The sequence below is a fragment of the Engraulis encrasicolus genome, chromosome 21, assembly GCF_034702125.1.
Source record: "Engraulis encrasicolus isolate BLACKSEA-1 chromosome 21, IST_EnEncr_1.0, whole genome shotgun sequence".
Classification (NCBI taxonomy): Eukaryota; Metazoa; Chordata; class Actinopteri; order Clupeiformes; family Engraulidae; genus Engraulis; species Engraulis encrasicolus.
In genome coordinates, this window is record NC_085877.1 from 4,541,078 (window position 1) to 4,560,135 (window position 19,058).

A 19,058-nucleotide genomic window follows, 5' to 3' on the forward strand; every position below is an offset into this window, starting at 1 on the left:
AGGCAAACACACACACACACACACAAACACACACACCCACACCCACACACACACAAACACACACACACACACAAAGAGGTTCCCCAGTAACTGGGCCAGCTCCGACAGATCACAGTCTTTGCTTGTGGTAAGCAGGAGAAACAAGTATATCCAGTGGTCAAGGGTCAAAAGTTCCTTAGTGCAGTTATTGGACAGCACACACACACACACACACACACACACACACACACACACACACACACACACACACACCAAGAGGTTTCCCGGGCTGGGCTGGGCTGGGCTCTGGCATCTCAGGCAGTCCAGTCCCCTATGATGATGTTCTTCTTAGTGTCCTTCTGTGTGTTGTTAAACAGCTGAATTGCCCATGGGACAAAAGACTTCCTTAGTCTGTCAGTCCTGCAGGTGAAAGCACGGAGTCTGTGGCTGAACAGACTCAGTTGGTTAGTGAAGGTGGCGTTAAGGGGGTGATGCTGATTGTCCATAATAGAGTCTAGTCTGCTCAGTGTTGTGCTCTCGGTTATTGAGGTAAGTGTCTCCAGCTCCATGCCCACCACTGATCCCGCCTTCTGATTGAATGATGAAGGAACAATGAAAATGAAGTAGTCATGATGAGGACAATGTGGACTCGGTGGATTAAAATTACTATGAGGAGTTTTGTGTTTTGATTAGTGTTTATTTCCAGATGGTTTCTTGACTGGCAGATGCCATTTTCTTTTTGCAAGATGCATATTGCAATGGGATAAAAATGTGACGTGTAAATATCAATCAGCTTATCCTTGCCTGGTGTGTGAAAAACGTATTAAGACTCAGCTAAACCTGTGCATGAAAGTAGTGTGGTCAACAGTTGCACAGCATGTCTGTGATAAGCAACATTTTTACAGGTTGTCTGTTCGCTTTGACTTGGAGTCATTCACTATATATTAGTGGTAGCTTAGCCTTCCAAACCCACCCTGCAATAATGTACACTATGTGGCTTAATGTAATGTGTGCCAACTGAATATACAGTATACACACTGTAACTGTATCTGACTGCCAGCCCATTAGTAGAATGCATGTATATGTCAATAAATGTGTGTATGTATAACAGTGGATTAAATACGATGTGCAGCGACTTGTCAATCCAACCCATGTGTTTGGACTGCATGGCAGAGAGCTGGAGGATGCTTGTTGTGTATAGGGGTGTTTGATGTTGTGTGAAGTGAGCTGCAGCCATGTTGCTGACTGGGCTCCCCTCTGCTCTGCTTGGCTCTGCTCGGCTCTATAGATCTGGCACATCATGGCTGTGCTGACTCTGCTCTCTCCCTGCAGTGCAGCGACCGGCTTTCAGCTGGACGTGAGGGACAGAAGACATCAGGACACCTGATCCAACGTGACACCTGGCCGCCACTGCTGGGAGCAACCGGACTCACCCACTCACTACATATGTAAGCCTTGTGTGTTTATGTGTTTTCAACCTGTGTCCAGATCATGCACCTGGTAGATAATTGGCAGAATATGCTGAACACAAACACATTATTCACTTTTTAGTGCACTGTAAATAAACAGTTTTACTTGCACGCAAACCATCAGAGTGGTAGATCAACTAGTGGAATCCCATGTTTTGCACATGTGCAGTGCAGACAGAATTTACAAGGCAGAGTATTTACTCTCTGATGCTGGGATCTTCACGCCCAGTTGCCAGTCCTCGTCAGACATCAAAAATGGGCATGCGGTGGTTATACTAAAGGATACAGTGCATGTGTGTCTGAAGATGTCCTGGCTCTAGTATACTTGTATATTTGCACACCCATGCTGCCATGGTAGTCCCTCAACAGAAATGATCTGTAAACATGACAAATGAGCTTAATGATGATGCCGCCACGCTTCGCTGTGTCCTTGCATCACAAGCACATGTTAAGCTCTTCCCTCGCGACTCGCACAGTGAATGTCGCTGTGTTAATTCAACACCTGGAGAGTCAAATTTAACACTCATCGTGTAGAATTAAGTAAGTGTAGAATTAACTCTGCACACTTTGTGTTGCAGTTAGCACGGCTTGTTCTGGGAATGGTGCCTCTATATTCTGCTGGCAAGCATTCAAAGAAGAAAGATGTTCAATACAACGCGCCGCCTGCTTATCTTTCCCTTTCTTCTGGATCTATCTGTAGTGGTATCTCTTGTGATAAAATCGCCTCTTCTTCGCCCAGCCATCCGCTCATTTGCATTCATCAACTCTCCCTGTCCACCCCCTCTTCCACACGCACAACCCACCACCCCCATTAATCCCCACCTCCCTGTTCCCAGGTGTTGCAGATGTTTACTGAAATTAACTTTGGCTTCAGTAATATCTGATGCAAGCTGTGTGAAAATAGCCAAAGTTGTTTCTAAGCACAAAATCACATTATGAAAGTTTGTAATTTCAACACCTAATGCCATAGCAGGCAGACATACAAGCACGCACCTCGCATGCTTATCCATGCATGCGCACAAGACACAAAAGCCCACACACAACTACTGTAAACAAACATATTACGGGCAACTCGGAGGCTATTGGAAAGTAAACATGCCTGCAGCTGGTTAACCTGGATGAGGTTTAAACAGAGATGAGTGGGCTGTTATTATCTTGGCCAACCAGGAGATAAATATACACTACATCGCAGCGCTGACAGAGGGCTAAGCGGATATGTCAAAAGGGATCAGTAGGTTTTCCATTTAGTCAAGCATGTGTCTGGTGAAAAGCAGAAAATTGATGTATGTAATAATGAGTTATGCAATACTGATATGAGGAAATCATGCATTTTTGCTTCTGGCTGCGGACTTGCTCTGAGGGAAAAACATGTCACTGTCTCATGCGACCAATTAGCCAAGTGTAAGCCCAGGCCAGCCTGAACAAATGAGATTGGCATATTAGAATGCACGATAACCTATAGGCCAATTACTGTATGTACCAAAAAGTTTGGCAGGGGTTTTTGATTGGTGATTTTTACCATATGCCACAAACCTCTTTATTTATTTTACTTTCATGTGCCATCTACAGTAGATTTCACACTGCTTTTCCAATATTTCCTTTGAATGCACCATGATGCATCAATAGAGTAGGTCCGGGCAATCTCCATACATGTGCATGGAAAATAAGTGGCTCCTACTTATTCTGCCTATGACTCAAATCATGGTGCCCAGTCTTCCCAAGGTCAGTTTAGAGACACGAGGACATGGCGCTAGTGACATGACTTGGAAATGAGCAATTGAAAGCTCACTGCAGCATTGTTGGTGTTGTTTGTGTGGGTGGCCTGTGCTGCCCACAGCAGGGCCCTGGATGGAGTACTGTTGGCCTTGCAGCACATGCTGCAGCCATCATTGCTTGAGCATTCATAATTAGCAGCTTGTACGGCTGCACAAATTAATCGAAATTAATCGAAAATTGAAATTTTTGGCTTGCAGATTAAAATTCGTGGCCCTGACGATTTAATCATGATTGTTTACATTCTTGGTTGTATTTCATTATGTGATTTTAAATAATATTCATCACAAAATTCAGTTGTGTACTGCTGTTGAATAATCACAATTTATAAATGATTTATACATTTTGACTCAAATAATCATGATTGTTATTTTTTTCCGTAGTGCAGCCCTACCAGTTTGCATGGACCTCTGCCATCTCCAGTTCTACCCTTGCCCTGTTGATTATGCAGACTCTTCTTGAGTATTGATTCTTCCACTGAATCTCAAAGATTCAGAGACGTTGCTGAAGCATAGTAAGCTTAGTAAATGGGGACTGTGCTTTGTTCTTATTGTAGCAGCACAACTGGTGACCTAGGATGTAGAATTTAGGAACTGGGAATAAGGAAATCAGTAAATGAGCAAGTGCAATACTCTGATTGGTTAAGGAAGTGCAGACTGACTGAGCAGATACTCCCACAACAACTGTATCAGGCTGAGACATTGCTAGAATCAAAATCACTAGCAACTTAAAGGTTCAGTGATTCCTACAGTAGTACTGGATCCCACTGTGAAACGCACACACACACACACACACACACACACACACACACACACACACACACACACACACACACACACACACACACACACACACACACACACCATTTTTCTTGGTGTCTTTTTCATGGCCAACTCAAGAGTTACTGTAGGTTTTTGATTACATTAGCCTAACTGTAAAAGCTCCAGCCCATTCCGTAATTAAATTCTCTGCAGAGCTCGATTCCATTTTTTTTTCTTTGATATCTGAAACATTCTGTTGCACGGCAGTGCTGCTCCAGTAACTCCTGCCAGTTGCTTCAAGCACAGCAGCACACTGGGAGACGTTCATGTCTCAGGATATGGAATGCTGCCAACCTCTCTGAATGCAGTACAGTGTGCCCAGTAACATTGTACAATGTCTTTGTACAATGTGTTTGTGCATGTGTGCATGCAAGTCTATTTGTGTGGCGAATGGTGGGTAGGTTGGTTGACATGTTATGCAAAATGATTTCTAAAACTGAGTTCAAAATCTTTCTGGAGAGCCAGCAGAGCTAGAGAAATTACATAAGATTACATAACTGCCTGGAGGGCATTGAGATCTTATGAAATTGATTATCCTGAGGAAACAGGTGTGAAGGGAAACAGAAATTAAAGCAGCAATACATTTCATTGATATAGAATAAAATGATGTAGTAATAAGTCAATATTTGGTGCTCCCCAGTTTTTTTTATTTTCTTTAAAGCATCTATGGCTTTTCTATGAAGCATGCCAAGTCAAAGCAGGTACTTATTCTGTGGATCTGGGGTCCGTATCTCGAAAGCGTCTTTGCTAACGACGGTAGCAACGTCCTTCGTAAGAGCGACTCAACTCTCTATCGACAGTGACGCTCACCACTAAATCCAAGGAAATGGTGAGACGGCCTTAAGACTGTCTTAAGACGGTTAGCAACGACAAGAATCGAGAAACGGACCCCTGGATGGTATATCAATATGTGTTGTTTTTTTCCGGTTGACATTGTGAGATACTGCATTCCCTCTTTTTTAGATCACGTCAGGTTAAGGTGCACTGTGTAATATTTTAGCAGTTTCTTTCCAGAATTCATGCTGCCCATTTACAAATGTTACCTTTTTCACGAATACTTACCACCACCATCCAATTCGTAGTATTCATTATAACTGGTAAAATTGTACTTTACATGTATGAAAAAAGGTGGATCTTCATGTGCGTCATTTTGAATGTCCAGACATTGCTAGCTACAAAACTTACTGTACTTTAGTAATACTAGTAAATATTAGTTTATTATTTAGTAAATATTCATGAAAAGATACAATTTGGCAATAGGCTGCAAAGTTTCACTGAGCAGCATAGTTGCAATACCTACTCTGGCCACCATCCTACACAGTGCACCTTTAAGAATACCACCTTGCACAGTAGCTAGAGTGCGGCAATATATTGTAGAAAGAAAGAGGAATGTGATCTGGTTTCCTCAGTCACCATGTTGAGTAACATCAAAGTCCACAATCAGTAAGCCACACACTTCCTCTCCAGTTCCTGCACGGCATTATGGCCACGGTCATATCACTTTCATCTTTTATCCACAGAGAATACATTTTATCACACAGTAGAGTGCACTGGAGCTGCATTGCGTGACTGTTTTGGTCACAATTTGAAACAATGGCCGTTGACAGAGAAATATTTTAGAGCCGAGAGGGAGCAGTTATGGATTGGAGGGTCTAACGGTCTGATATGGAATGCGGTGGTGGAGCTCTCTCAAGCATCACTCAGTCCCACCATCTTCCTCCGGATTTGTTTGATGTCTCTCTGCAGCATCTCCTTGTCCATCGCGGCCTTGGCGTCTCCGATGTGCTTGAGGGAGTCGATGGAGTCGTGGATCGATTGGAAGCCTGGTCATCCACAACACCCACACATGGTACACAGGCAACACACAAACACACACATATGAAACACTTGAGTACACACGCTCACTCTCACACACACACACACACACACACACCCAATATGATTACACACACACACGCGCGCGCACACACACACATACACACACACACACACACACACACACACACACACGAGATATACACACAACACACACACACACGCACACACACGAGATATACACACAAACACTAATATGATTCCACACACGCAGACATATACACACATATGTGCATACAAACAGCCTGCACACACACACACACACACACACACACACACACACACACACACACACACACACACACACGCGCGCGCGCGCGCAACCTCTGAATTATAGACTCTCCTGCACTTGGGGTAATTGGTTTTGTGCCATAAGAGTGTCATGTAATTCGTGACTCATCAATAATGCAATGCACTATGCCCCACCCCCCCACAATCACATTCCTCCCTTTCAACCCTTCAACCCCTCATAAAATTCCATTCAAACAGCCATTTTCAGGATGTACAAAAAGTGTATTTGTCTTGGGAGAGAGGATTGTTTTATGGCTCATCCCATTGATGGCCTATTTGTCCGTTTGTCAGTGTGTCTCTGTCTGGCACTTTCACTCTCGCACCCGGACATTAGTTTTTGTCAATGTGACATCTGTACATACTAGACAACATCCAGCTGCATGTGCTTAATGGTCATTTCCTCTTTCATTCCACAAAAACCCAAAATGGCTTACGTGAAGAAGTTTGAAGAATGACTGTGAAGTGACGGAAGTTTGTGGAGTTAAATATTTAGTGAAGTATGCATATCGGCTGCACATACCGAATAGCTGTGTTTTTTACACCCTCTTTCATACACTCTATAAGTACTGTGTCAGAAATGACACAAACCATGTGTGCTCGGGACAACACATTTTGTATCCATTGTTAGATACGTCATCTGCCTTTGTGTGTAAGCAAGGGGTAAAAATGGTGTAATAACAAGGAATCAATGAAATAAAAAAGTCTATGAGACATATTCAAGCCACATCCCTGGTTTGTGATGAGTAAATGTCAGTATATTTGGCTACATTGTGAATTTAAAATAAAAATGCATAATAATGAATGTACAATTTAACACTAAATGTGCCAGATAGGCTATTCTAACTGAATAATACCAAATATGTTGTGTCACATTCCACACATTATGTGTTAAAACCATTTTAACACAATACACGTGTCTGAAAAAATGACACAGTCCTTAGAGTGTAGCCTACCAGTCAAACAGCACACAATACGTGGAGGTGAGTGTGAAGAGATAGAAGTTTGATGTGAAATATGAAGGGAAGTGAGTGCATGACCTGCTCTTGCTCGTCTTTTTACATCCTCTTTCATTTCACCGCATCACCCAAAAATAGCTCAAGTTAAGAAGTATACAGGTACTATGAAAGTGATTGGGAAGTGAGTGACAATTGTGAAGTTCTGTGCCTAATAGCTGTCTTTTTGACATGGTTTTATTCTACCAACTCTAAAATAGCATCGGTTATTATAAGTAGAGATATACCGAATCCAAGATTTGGATTCGCCCTTGTTGACCGGGTTCGGTTATGGTTTCTGTGATAGGAGTAGGATTCAGGGTTCGGTGTTGGATTCGGCCATATACTATGCAGTGGATTTAGTATTCGGCAGAACATTTAAGTTATTGCTCACAATTACTGACTCCAAGATTCTGTTTTGTATTGGTGTTGTTGAAGGGCTTGGTTTTGGTTTTCGATTATCAGAGTAGGATTCGGAATTCAGTAGAACCTTAAACATCAAGATGTCTGAGAAGTGAATGTGAAGTGAGGGAGGGTAGTGTATGAGCTGACCTGAGCGGTACTCGGTCTTGATGAGGTCCAGCTCCTTCCTCAGGCTCCTCTCCAGGGCGGCCAGGCGAGTCTTGTGTTTAGTCTCCGACTGGCCGACACGGTCCTCAGAGGCCTGCTGCTCCAGATGAGTCTCCACAGCCTCCAGGCGAGCTGAGAGGAGGGTGAGATGCTTGGTGGACCTTCCCTCCACCTCCCCCTGATGACAAAATGCTCTTTAGCGATAGGGCATTGAGAGTGACCGAGTGACTTTGGCAAAAGCCACCAGATACATTGTGAGTTATCAATCAGTCTAGGGGTTGACTCTTAGATTAAATGATTAAATTGTACAATATTCCTTTTCAAAGTTTTTGTTAAAGCTTTCTGGACTGTCCCTTCACCTCTCCTTGATTACACGTTCATGAGTAATGACAATCATAGCAGAGACTATATAACAGGAAGACGTTGGCAATAGTCAGGCAGATATGGGGAGCATTATCTATCAATGAGTCTGGGAAATGTCTTGGATTCTTAGAGGAAAGGATTATAGTGTAAAATATTTCTGTTCAATGGTATTAATCAATTTCTTTTTGAAGCTGAAACACTTGTTGGGCTGTCTGCCTCCTCCTCTCCCTGATGGTGATGTAGTCATCAGTGACAGAGCAATAATAAGGCAGAGGATGAGAAACATTATTAGATATTCACCTCCCCCTCCCCCTGACGACATGTTCAGTATTAGTGACAGTCAGAGCAACATCATAGACTTCCTAATAGGGGCTCTTTGGCAATAATGAGGCGATGAGCAGTTGTTACATATAAATCAGTCGAAGACAAACAAGTAGGACTCTCAGAGGAACAATTAAAAACCTTGTGCAATAGTCGCATCTTATGTCTCAGGAATAAGTAAGATCGTATTGACATTGGATCTAAAATTATTGATTGAGGTCCCTTTGGAGAAAAGGAGAAGTTTGTTGGGTCTCATACAAATGCTAGCTAGCCACTCCACTCTATTCTGCTACCTTACTGCACACTTGTTCAGCCTTCTTAGATAAATGGTGTATTGCATATGTACTGTGTGTGTGTGTGTGTGTGTGTGTGTGTGTGTGTGTGTGTGTGTGTGTGTGTGTGTGTGTGTGTGTGTGTGTGTGTGTGTGTGTGTGTGTGTGTGTGTGTGTTTGTGTGTGTGTGTGTGTGTGTGCGCGTGCGTGTGTGCGTGTGTGTGTGTGTACTGTTATATTATGCAGTGTGGCGTAAGTAATGGTGGCCTAAGAATGTATTCTTCCCATTGAATGAGACAGCAGAATAACAAACCATGCTATAACTCTGTATGCCTGGATATTGCTGATTAAGCATACAGACAGAGCTAGAGACCTGTTCGATTAATTGCAGCTTTTTAATCAGTTGATTGCATTTGTTCTACTTGCAATTTTAACTCCTTATTTAGCAAAAGGCTGTAGTTCTTTTGTACGTTTCCAAAGTCAGAAGTGCGAAGGGAATGGAAAAAAGACATCCATTGTGGAACGCTGCTGGTAGAAAAAGATAAGGTGATTTTAGGGGCCCTCTTTCTCTTTCACAGCAAAACTGTATGCATCATTTTATTGCCCTTTAACGGACAATCTTGCTTCAACCTTTCAACACCCCTGCAGTCACCCTCATTATCTTGTATGTGTTATTTCTTTGGTTTTACCAGTTTGTCTGTGATGATCGAGCGCAGGTGCTCGCTGCCTTGCGTGTGCGCCTGCGTAGTAATCTGCAGCTGATGCTCCGCCCACTTCCTCATTCTGGAAACCTCCTGCTGCAGCTCCCGCACATCCTCAGATGCTCTGAACACACAGAATTGACACACAACACATCTAGTCATCCCTCAAAAAAAAAATCTTCACTGAATTTGAAAAACACGGAAAAGGCCTCATACCCGGGACACATCTAAACACATCTAATCCAAGATCTCCAACACTCAAGAATGGAGAATTACATCTCAGTGGACTCAATACAAAACAGCAGTGTCCCTCTGCACAAGCCTTCAGGAATGCAGGTGCAGACACACACCACATCTAATCATCACTCAAGTATCAAAAACTAAAATCCTTATCGCAGAGTGTTTCAAGTACAAGGAGGGATAAGATGACAAGTGACAACTGACAATACCTAACAAAATCCCGAAGAAATGTGCTCTTTTTTTTAATTCACATTTACAGGTGAACACTGCCTTAGAAACAGTGAGTGCCAGCAGACTTGGCATTGTGACTGTAGCTTGATGGATGGCCATCTGTGGAATGTTATTGTAATGAGTTAAGAGTAGGCCATAGCTTTCAGTGTTATAGCCTACACAATAAAATATATCATAATAAAACAACTGGTTGCATTCTCGGCGGTTTATCTGCCAGGTGTACATCTCCACTGGCCTCACCTAGATGGATCCTCTGTTGTCAGCAGTCACAAAGCCAGCAAAAAGGGGCCTTAACACTGAGACACTTGTCTGTTATTTTCTGCTTTGTCATGCTCCCCTTGCCCGGACTGGCAGGTCTGCTGTGTGACATTTAACTGTGGAGCAAAGCCATCTGTTCCCCGCTCTCCAAAGAGTCAAGAGTCAGTGGGCCTCATCTCTGTGCTGGGACCCGTGAGAATTCAGCTGTCACATGAATCAGCTCCCCCAATTTGTCTTTGTTGGGCCAATTTGCCAAGATGCACACATGCTTGGGACGGTAAACTGCTTCTGCTACTGTTCTTCGCGTCTTTTTTGTCTGTATGAGACAGCAGGTGCCCCCAAACAGCAGCATGGCTGTTTCTCCCCCATGGCTCTATCACCACGAGTATCACAATTCCTTTGACACCGCCGACTCTCGACTGTCTCACTTCATCACTCTCTTTATGCCTCCTTGTTGTTCCCTTTCTTGCCTGGGCCATCACTTTCCCTCCCTCCGTGCCTCCTCTTTTCCTCCTTTGCCCTCCCGTGTGTCTGCAAGGAAACTCAGGAAGTGAGACGTGTTCCGACTGCAGATGAAAGGGATCATGCCAACCAGACAGGCCGCCTATCTAGCGGCGGCTTAATGGCTCGCTCCAGCCAGGTTTGCATACATAAATGAGGTCCATCCATCAAACAGGTCTCGTTACATATATCCAGTATCTCTTCAACGTAGCCTACACCCTCACCTCCACAGACACCATTTTCTATCTCAGTCATACACAGTAAATTACATTTATATGGTAAGTATTGATTTGCATAGCATGTACCGGTATATCGTCTTGCACATGGTGCAATACAAAGCCATATAATACCCAGAGAAAGAAAACCTGTTTGCTGTTACACACAGCTACAAAAACATAGCAACCATGAAGCAAACATTATTCCACAGGTGCAAGACTACCTTAAATCTTAGAAATGAGTGCTGCAAGCTCCATTAATTCATATTGATTTTCTGTCTGCACTCCTACCCCTGTGTGTTTAAGAGGAATTGTAATAAGAGAAGAGAAGAGGAGAAAAGTAAAGTGGACACGTGTATTTTAGATCTGCATTGGAAAAAGTTCTAATGTTCATTCAGAAGGAGGAACACAAATCTGTGTGCATTGTCTTGAGTTGTCTTTGAACCATACAATACCACATGTACGAAAGAAAGGAGAATGTAATATCTTTGGCTGCATTTAGTTAGACTGCAAGACTAATTAGTGTAGGCCTACATACATCCAATTTCTTTTTATGGTCCCCAGCTGAATGTTCACTGCTCAGTAGTGGCTGGACAGAGGTCTTATCTCTCCATTGGAGATGATTGGATGGAAGGGCATTAGAATGTAGAAAGCAGAACTGACTACCCAGAGGCCCCGTGGTATTAGAGGCGTCCTGGCAATCCTGATGCAGGAGAGATACGTATACTGTAGGCTACTTCTCAATTCCTTCCTCCTGTTATTTCCTCCTGCCTCATTCCTCAGTTCCTGCCCCTCCTCCCATGGATAAATCCATAGTGTAGGCCCATGCTAAATGTCAAGCAGCTCGGTATAGTTTTTTGATCCTTTAACCCGTTCAATATTCTGATAGCAAATGATAGTCCCATACGAATGATGCAATGTATTGAATAAAAAACTGTTTGTAATAATGATATGTTTTCTCATCAATGATGTGGCACAATGCTGGCAGAAACAACCAGAGGAATGAATCGAGAAGCAGCCACTGGTATAACGGAGGCCCTTGAAGACTTGCTTGTGTGTAGGCCCCAGAGGGAAGAGCTACGACCCTCACTGGCTTATAAGGTTTGACCTACTTCACTTCCAGGCGCTGGATCTCCATGGTGAGGTCTCTGCTAGTGTTCTTCTGCATGACTTGCTGCTCCGCTTGCATGCTCTCTAGTTTCGTCATCGCCTGAGACAACTGGGGACCAGAAAGGAAAAACTGTAATGCAATATCAAACAACACATTTCAAGACAACCTCTGCAATGCAAAACAAAGCACACTACATAGTAGACTCATGGAACAACAGGAACATGTCACAATATAGGGGTGCATTTCTCAAAGCCATAGCTGCTAACTATGTTTGCTACTTTGCAATGCAATTTCCCATTGGCAACTACCCAAGTTGCTAACTGGCTAACAACTATGCTTGGAGAAACACACCCCAGACTTCATTGTAACATTGCATTCCACTCCGTTTCAATGTTGATTGTGCTTTGATTGCAGATGGTGGGAAGATCTCAGCTTCAGAGATGAAAACCTCTTCTTCCCTTCTGTTTCAGCACTAACATACTTTTAGGTGATCTCAGTAATTGGATGGTGCACGTGATGATAGTTTGTGCTCATTGGAATGGGCTTGTGAGCAAATGGTTGAAGCAAATTTGTCTTATGGTTCCCTCGTCCTGTGTTCATGATGATCATGTTCATTTAACAGCCTATAAGTCTGGCTAAGTGGTTGGTCTATCCCACGCCACCCAGCTTCCTTTCCCTTTCCAATTACCTTCATGGAAGCCCTGCTACACTTCCCATAATGCATTCTTATCAGTGTGATTTATCAGTTGCCAGCCGGACAGGGCACAGACAGACAGCGGCCTGAATTACTTGAGCATAACGTGAGGGTGAAACAATTCCGCAAGGGGAGAGAGAATTGATTCTGTCAGTCCGCTGTTGAGCAATGGATTCCAAATTCCTAAATCGTTGTATCTGTGGATATTGCATGTGTGCATCAATGTTTTTTTGGTCATTGTACCTGCTGTAGTTCCATTGATTTACATGTACAAAGTTCAACAGGCAGAGGAACAATGATGGATAACTTCTTTGGAAAGTGTATTATACTGTAGTACAGAAACAGGAAGGAGATTGTTTCATTTAGGCGCACTACTATTAGTCACAGAAAATTGTGTGTGTTATTTCTTTGTTGCCGCATAAAAGGGCAGGTGGCCTTTTAGTTTAGCCGTGACTTAGTCAGCCACTGCATGTTTGAAGTGTCCAGAGGGGCTGAGGGGACTTGTTTGCTTCGTCTGACCTTTAGCTCTACGTCCTTCAGGCCAAGCTCCAGTTGAGAGCGCATCCCTGCCATGTCCTGCTGCAGCCGCAGGATGTCCTTCGAGCCGGCACTCACGTCCTCCGAGAGCTTGCCGGTGCTGGCGTCACACCTGAGGCATGACGGCACGCACAAACACACGTACACACACACACACACATGCGCGCACACACACAGCGCAGAGCAGTGCAGTGGGATTAGCTCTTGTTGTGTAACCAACCACACACAATCTCTGACACACACTGCAGTAGCAGCAGCAGCAGCAGCAGTAGCTCTGTGCGTGATGACCATGAGCTGACCACTGACACTGAAACGCTCCAGGCACACAGCATTGGCTAAACTGTCACATTTATTAAATAGAATGCTGTGTGTGGTAGTTCTTCTGAGGAAACAATGGCAAGTAGACACAGTGAATGCTATAGACACTTATAGTATTTGATTTTATATGGTCAGTAGCCTTACCAAGATATATGAATTCCTCAATTTATATTGATATGAAATGAAGCCAAGAAAACTTCTAAGCACCACTGTGCATTTTTTCAAACATTCACATTGCATTAACTGACATTTAACTGTCAATATTATCCAGCGAGTTACAGTGAATATTCTACAGCTGGACGAGATCACAGAGGATTTGGGCTATTCACTTCTCCCCACCCACATTTTAATGATACAGGGATGGAAGCAGCGTAGCCTACCGCTGATCTCAAGACCAACTCCCCACTTATTAGGCTGCAGTGTTGAGTATTTGCTTTCATTTAGATGGTAGGCTGTAGGCTATGTTTAAATATTTCTTTGAAGTGTTTGTTTGCTTTCCTAGAAATCACATTAATTAATATTCAACCAGGAGCGAAGTCAAACATTGCTCAGGAATGTAGAGTAGTACCTATGGACAGCTTGTGTATTTTATGATCATATGGACCTAGATTTGTGGGGACATTACTTCAGACCAAACGCTCTGCCTAGATATTGAAAATGACTGAATGTTTTATTCACTGAGAATGAGAATCATAAATAAGAACTGGAACAAGGTGTGTGTGTGTGTGTGTGTGTGTGTGTGTGTGTGCATAGTGTGTGTGCGTACGTGCGTGCATGCTTGTGTATGTGTGTGCAAGCAGTAACATGATTAATAAAATACAAAGGATATGACAGATGAATAAACCATCAAAGTATATGGCACTATGTCTTTACTTGGTTCAGTCCTTCACTGCACACACACACACACACACACACACACACACACACACACACACACACACACACACACACACACACACACACGTATTCTCTGGGGGTGATGAAGAGACAGTGGCGGGGGGAGAAATGGGGAAAAGAGGCTGCTTGATGATCAATGTAAGGTCATTGACGGGTCTGATTGGAGGACCCCTTCCCAATACATCCTGCCACCACAATGATTCATTGTATAGATTTTCCTTGTGATTCATCCATTTCTACTGAAGAATAGATTTCTTTGTATTGATAAAGGAAGTGCCTCTTAATCTTGGACCAGTCACGTCCTTCTCATTAGGTTCTCCAGACAAACATCCCTGTTGCAATGTTTATTTGCAATTGGGTTCCAGAATCTCAATAACGAACTAATCTCGATATTCAAACAAGCTGAAGGCATGGTTGTGTTATATCCATACATACATCCATTCATCCATTCATCCATTCATCCATACATCCATACAATCATCCATCCATCTTTCCATCCATCCATACATCCATATATCCATACATCCATCCATCTGTAGTCTGCAATGAGTTCCATCTCTTAACAGGGCTTGGAACCCCCCCCCCCCAAAAAAAAAAAAAATATATATTTTGAAAACCTTCCTTCTTTCCTTCCTTCCTTCCTTCCTTCCTTCCTTCCTTCCTTCCTTCCTTCTTTCCTTCCTTCCTTCCTTCCTTCCTGTGAGAATTCAACTATTTCCAGTATTGGCGTCACCTGGCCACTCTGCCCCTGAGGTCTCCAATGCCGGCCAGGTTCTTCTGGTCCATGCTCTGCAGGGTGAGAGAGGTGCCTGTGGTCACCACATCCCTCTGGCTGATCTGGCTCTCCAGCACCTGGCACAACACAATAGATCAACACACACGCACACATGACCAAAGATAAAACTCTGTGTGTATTCATGAACACAATATATAAAGCACAAAATGAACAAAATATATAATAAAATATATATTTAAGCTTTATAATGCATGCTACATTATAGCCTTGGTCCTTTATGTAATAATGGAAGGCTGATTTAGCATTTCTAGCTTCCATTGGCATTAAAACTCAATAAGCCCAATTGCATTCAACAGCGCACTGTTATGCACACTTCAAATGGAATAGGTGAATGGTTTGTGGATTTCAACTGATGAATTAATGAACGTAGGCCTACTCCTCTGCCTTTGAGACATCTCTCTGGCTGATGACGGCATTCTGCTGAGGCTGAAAATGCTGCTCCCGTTATGAGACTCTGCGTTGATTTAATGATTTCATTTACTCTACGGCCCCCAACTCTTGAATAATGTGTTTCCTTCGGGCTAAATGGACTCACTGGCATGGGATCCATTTGTTGCATAACATTAAGGAGTTTTTATGCATGTGAGCACAGAACAATCCTGCTCTACCTGTAGGCCTATATACTTACAGTATACCCCATTCTCCCAGTAAGCAATTTTCATAAACCATATATAGGCTACTATATCGTTGACAGATACTTTAACAAGAATTGCAATTGGAAGACATTTCAAATAATTTAAGAGCAGTATTGCCAAGGGTCATTTTTCAGGCTTGACTGCTTTTGGTAATGAAGTAGGTTTGGCTACAAGGCAACAAACAAACAAGTCTTTTTCATTTGATATGAAATAAAGTAGGCATACTTCTCTGAAGGCCCATAAAATGATTTATAACAGAAGGCACGGCAAAAAGGCCTTTTAAGTCTGGCAACAAAGGGCTAGTCGAGAGGACACCGGTTGTGGCTTACAGCCATTTCCATCTGATGCAAATCAGCAGTAATGTTTCGACACAGTGTGTCTTCATCAAAGTCCAAATAAAGATTCAGTGAAGACACTGTGTTGACATTTTTATCCTGTTTTGTACCAAAGTACTTCAAGCTCCAACCATTGTGCCCTAACAAAAGACAGAAGACAGCTGTTTTACTGAGAAGCACATTATTCTGCAGCCAGGTGTGTGGGAGTGCCATACTCTTTTAAAGTAGCAGTACAAACGAGCAGCAGCACAGACTCCATCAGGGTCATTTGGCTTTCCTCTCTTCTATATGGTGTGTGCCTGTCATCCCAAATGTATGAATATTTTTTTTAATATATTAATACATCTGTCACAATCACATTTGTAAACCAGCTATTGCCTGAAAACAAGATATCTTACCTAGGACTGTACAATATATCAAATTTAAATCGTGATCAATATTGCTGTCAAACAATATCAAATTTCATAATATCGAGTTGAAACACTATTTTTGTCATTAGTCTATACTGCCTAAAGGCAGTATACGCTAAGCGCAATAAATTCCCCTCTACTTGAACCATTTTGAGCACAGACTTCCTTCCCAACACTCATGCAGAACACCACTGTGTGTCTCTCTATGGCCCTCCACTCACACTATTGAAGGGAGGGAAGATTGTTAATGGTTTTAGCACAATATTTTGTCTTTGAAAGAAATTATGTCTAAAAAATTGTGATATCAATATTGACTGAAATAATCATGATATTGATTTTTCTCATAATCGAGCAGCCCTTCTTACCACACAAAGTCCTCAAACATTAGTATTATGCACATCATGATATTTACATACGGTAGACTATAGACGTAGTCATCTGATTTTACATTCACCTCATCCCATTCTTTTCCCCAACCTGAATACTATGAATATGACAGTGCTTGCTCTTAAAGATGAATATGGATGGACACTAATGCTGACTGGCTTTCCAATGTTATCAGTGCTGTCATCCATCCTCAGCGGTGTCATTGTCTTGGATGTCTTTCAGTGTAGCCAATCGAGCTGGCCAACTAACATTATAATGCTGATGATCACGGCTTGATTAAGTGAATTGCACTGTACCTGGATGTCAGCACTCAGCTGTTTGACAATGTGAGTGATGGTGTGGATGTGGCTCTCCAGCAGTCTCCTGGAGGAGGACTCTGCCAGCAGGGAGCCCTGGGTGGACCTCAGGCTGGCCACCACCTCCTCCTTGATCTGCAAAGCCTGCTGGAGCAGAGAAGACAGCGTCCGCTCCTGATGGACCAGCCGACCCTCCAGCACGTCCGACCTGATATGCCAATCAGAGTAATACAGATCTAAGTAACACTTTATTTTAGGGTTCAACTGATAGTAACGTAGTGCTTAATGACTGTAAGAGATGTTTTAAGCAGAAGTACAAAATGTTACTGATGCAATTACAACATTAGTAGTACACACTAAGAAACTATACTATTACTAGAGTTGTAATAACATCCATAACTTCTACTTTATACATCTCTGCTTAAAACATAAAGCCTAGTTGAGGGCCTACTATATGATTACATTGATGATCAAGTTCTTATTGGCAAAGAAAAATACATTTGTGAATAAACGCTTCCAAATTATTGGTTTTGCTATAAGTCACTTATACAGACTGTTAGGTAGTATTTATGGCTAACATTCCCTTTCAGTCTATGGCCAAGGACTCAATGGCTATGGCACATTGTACTTGAAATATTTTTCTTTTTCTTTGATCTCAAATCAACTGCAATGTTGACATTGACTGATAAAGTCGTTTCTTGTAGTGAGAACCAGAGATGGGTAATCTGATGTTTGGGATGATAAATTCAAATTTAGTGTTATTAGCAGCGTTTTCCATCCACATCAGTCATTTTATACTGATTAGTTTGGTCTTATAGTCAAAATAATTTGGGTGAGGCACTGAGTTGAACACTGCTTGAGGCACTGCCTTTTGAACAAACAGAATTGAATAAGCTCCTGGAATCTTTAACAAGCAAATCTTTTCCTAAAGTCTTCTTAAACATCCCCTTGCCCTTCAAAGAATCTAGTTATAGTGTGATTAAAATGTGATTTAGAACAGCCTAAAGATATCCGCAAAAAGGTAGGCCTGATTGATTTTTGTCTTTGGTTGTGGCTTTCTTCTCTCAGCCGCAATGTAATGTGACTGCCAATAAATTCATTGAAAGGTCGGAGCTCAAACTGAAGTGGACATGACGTGTCAGGCCATTGTTCTTTTGAATAGTAGGTTTGAACTTACTTGTCTGGATGATATGGCTGTAATGCTGTGTCAGATGACATATCCCTCTGAAATCTTCAGACCGTCAAAATCTTAAATCAGTTGTCTGGAAAAAGAACAGCACACAAAAGAAAACCAATGAAAGGCAAAACAATAAACATACCATCATAATGTCTAAAAAGTTAAATGGTCCAGACCACCCAGGCTAATATAGTTTTGCATAAATCATTAAAGAAACACTTACTCAATGCTGAGGATTGGAGACCAATGAGTAGGCTACCCTGCAGTCGATTTGTTTATTCTGGTCACCTAGACACCACAAAGTATTTGTTGTGTCTTTTTGTGAACCTGACAACTAGATTAAGGAAGTGGAGACCCACAGTATCTCACTTCTACAGATAAGCACACACTTCCCTTCCTGGTTTAATAAGCCTTTACTGATACAAGCATCTTAATTGACAAAGTAGTGTCTCCTGTCATCAGCTTCATGTGGCTTGTCATGGAATATGAACAGCTGAACAGACGTTTGTTTATAATTACAGACTAGTGTAGGTGTACCTCATAGGCCCAGCTCTCCAAATAGTGTTTTACAATGCAATACAAAGCTAATCTTT

The 19,058-nt window shown here is 42.4% G+C and overlaps 1 protein-coding gene across 1 annotated transcript; it reads right to left on the reverse strand.

The window, feature by feature from the left end:
* Positions 1-5,701: 5,701 nt before the first annotated feature.
* fam81b (family with sequence similarity 81 member B) lies at positions 5,702-19,007 on the reverse strand. Its single transcript, XM_063187626.1, has 8 exons — positions 19,003-19,007; positions 17,289-17,496; positions 15,163-15,281; positions 13,197-13,326; positions 11,985-12,091; positions 9,416-9,551; positions 7,753-7,948; positions 5,702-5,865 (listed from the first exon to the last, which is right to left on the reverse strand). Exons 1-8 carry the CDS (start codon positions 19,005-19,007, stop codon positions 5,732-5,734), a joined length of 1,035 nt encoding a protein of 344 aa, XP_063043696.1. The 3' UTR covers positions 5,702-5,731.
* Between the last annotated feature and the right edge of the window lie 51 nt (positions 19,008-19,058).

What these genes read in the sequence shown, in the direction of transcription:
- fam81b (XM_063187626.1), bottom strand. An exon ending in TGAAGGACGTAGAGCTAAAG is followed by an intron (nt 12,092 to 13,196) that starts GTCAGACGAAGC and finishes TCTGGTCCCCAG; the next exon opens with TTGTCTCAGGCGATGACGAA. An exon ending in CAAGACCGAGTACCGCTCAG is followed by an intron (nt 5,866 to 7,752) that starts GTCAGCTCATAC and finishes GTGGATGACCAG; the next exon opens with GCTTCCAATCGATCCACGAC.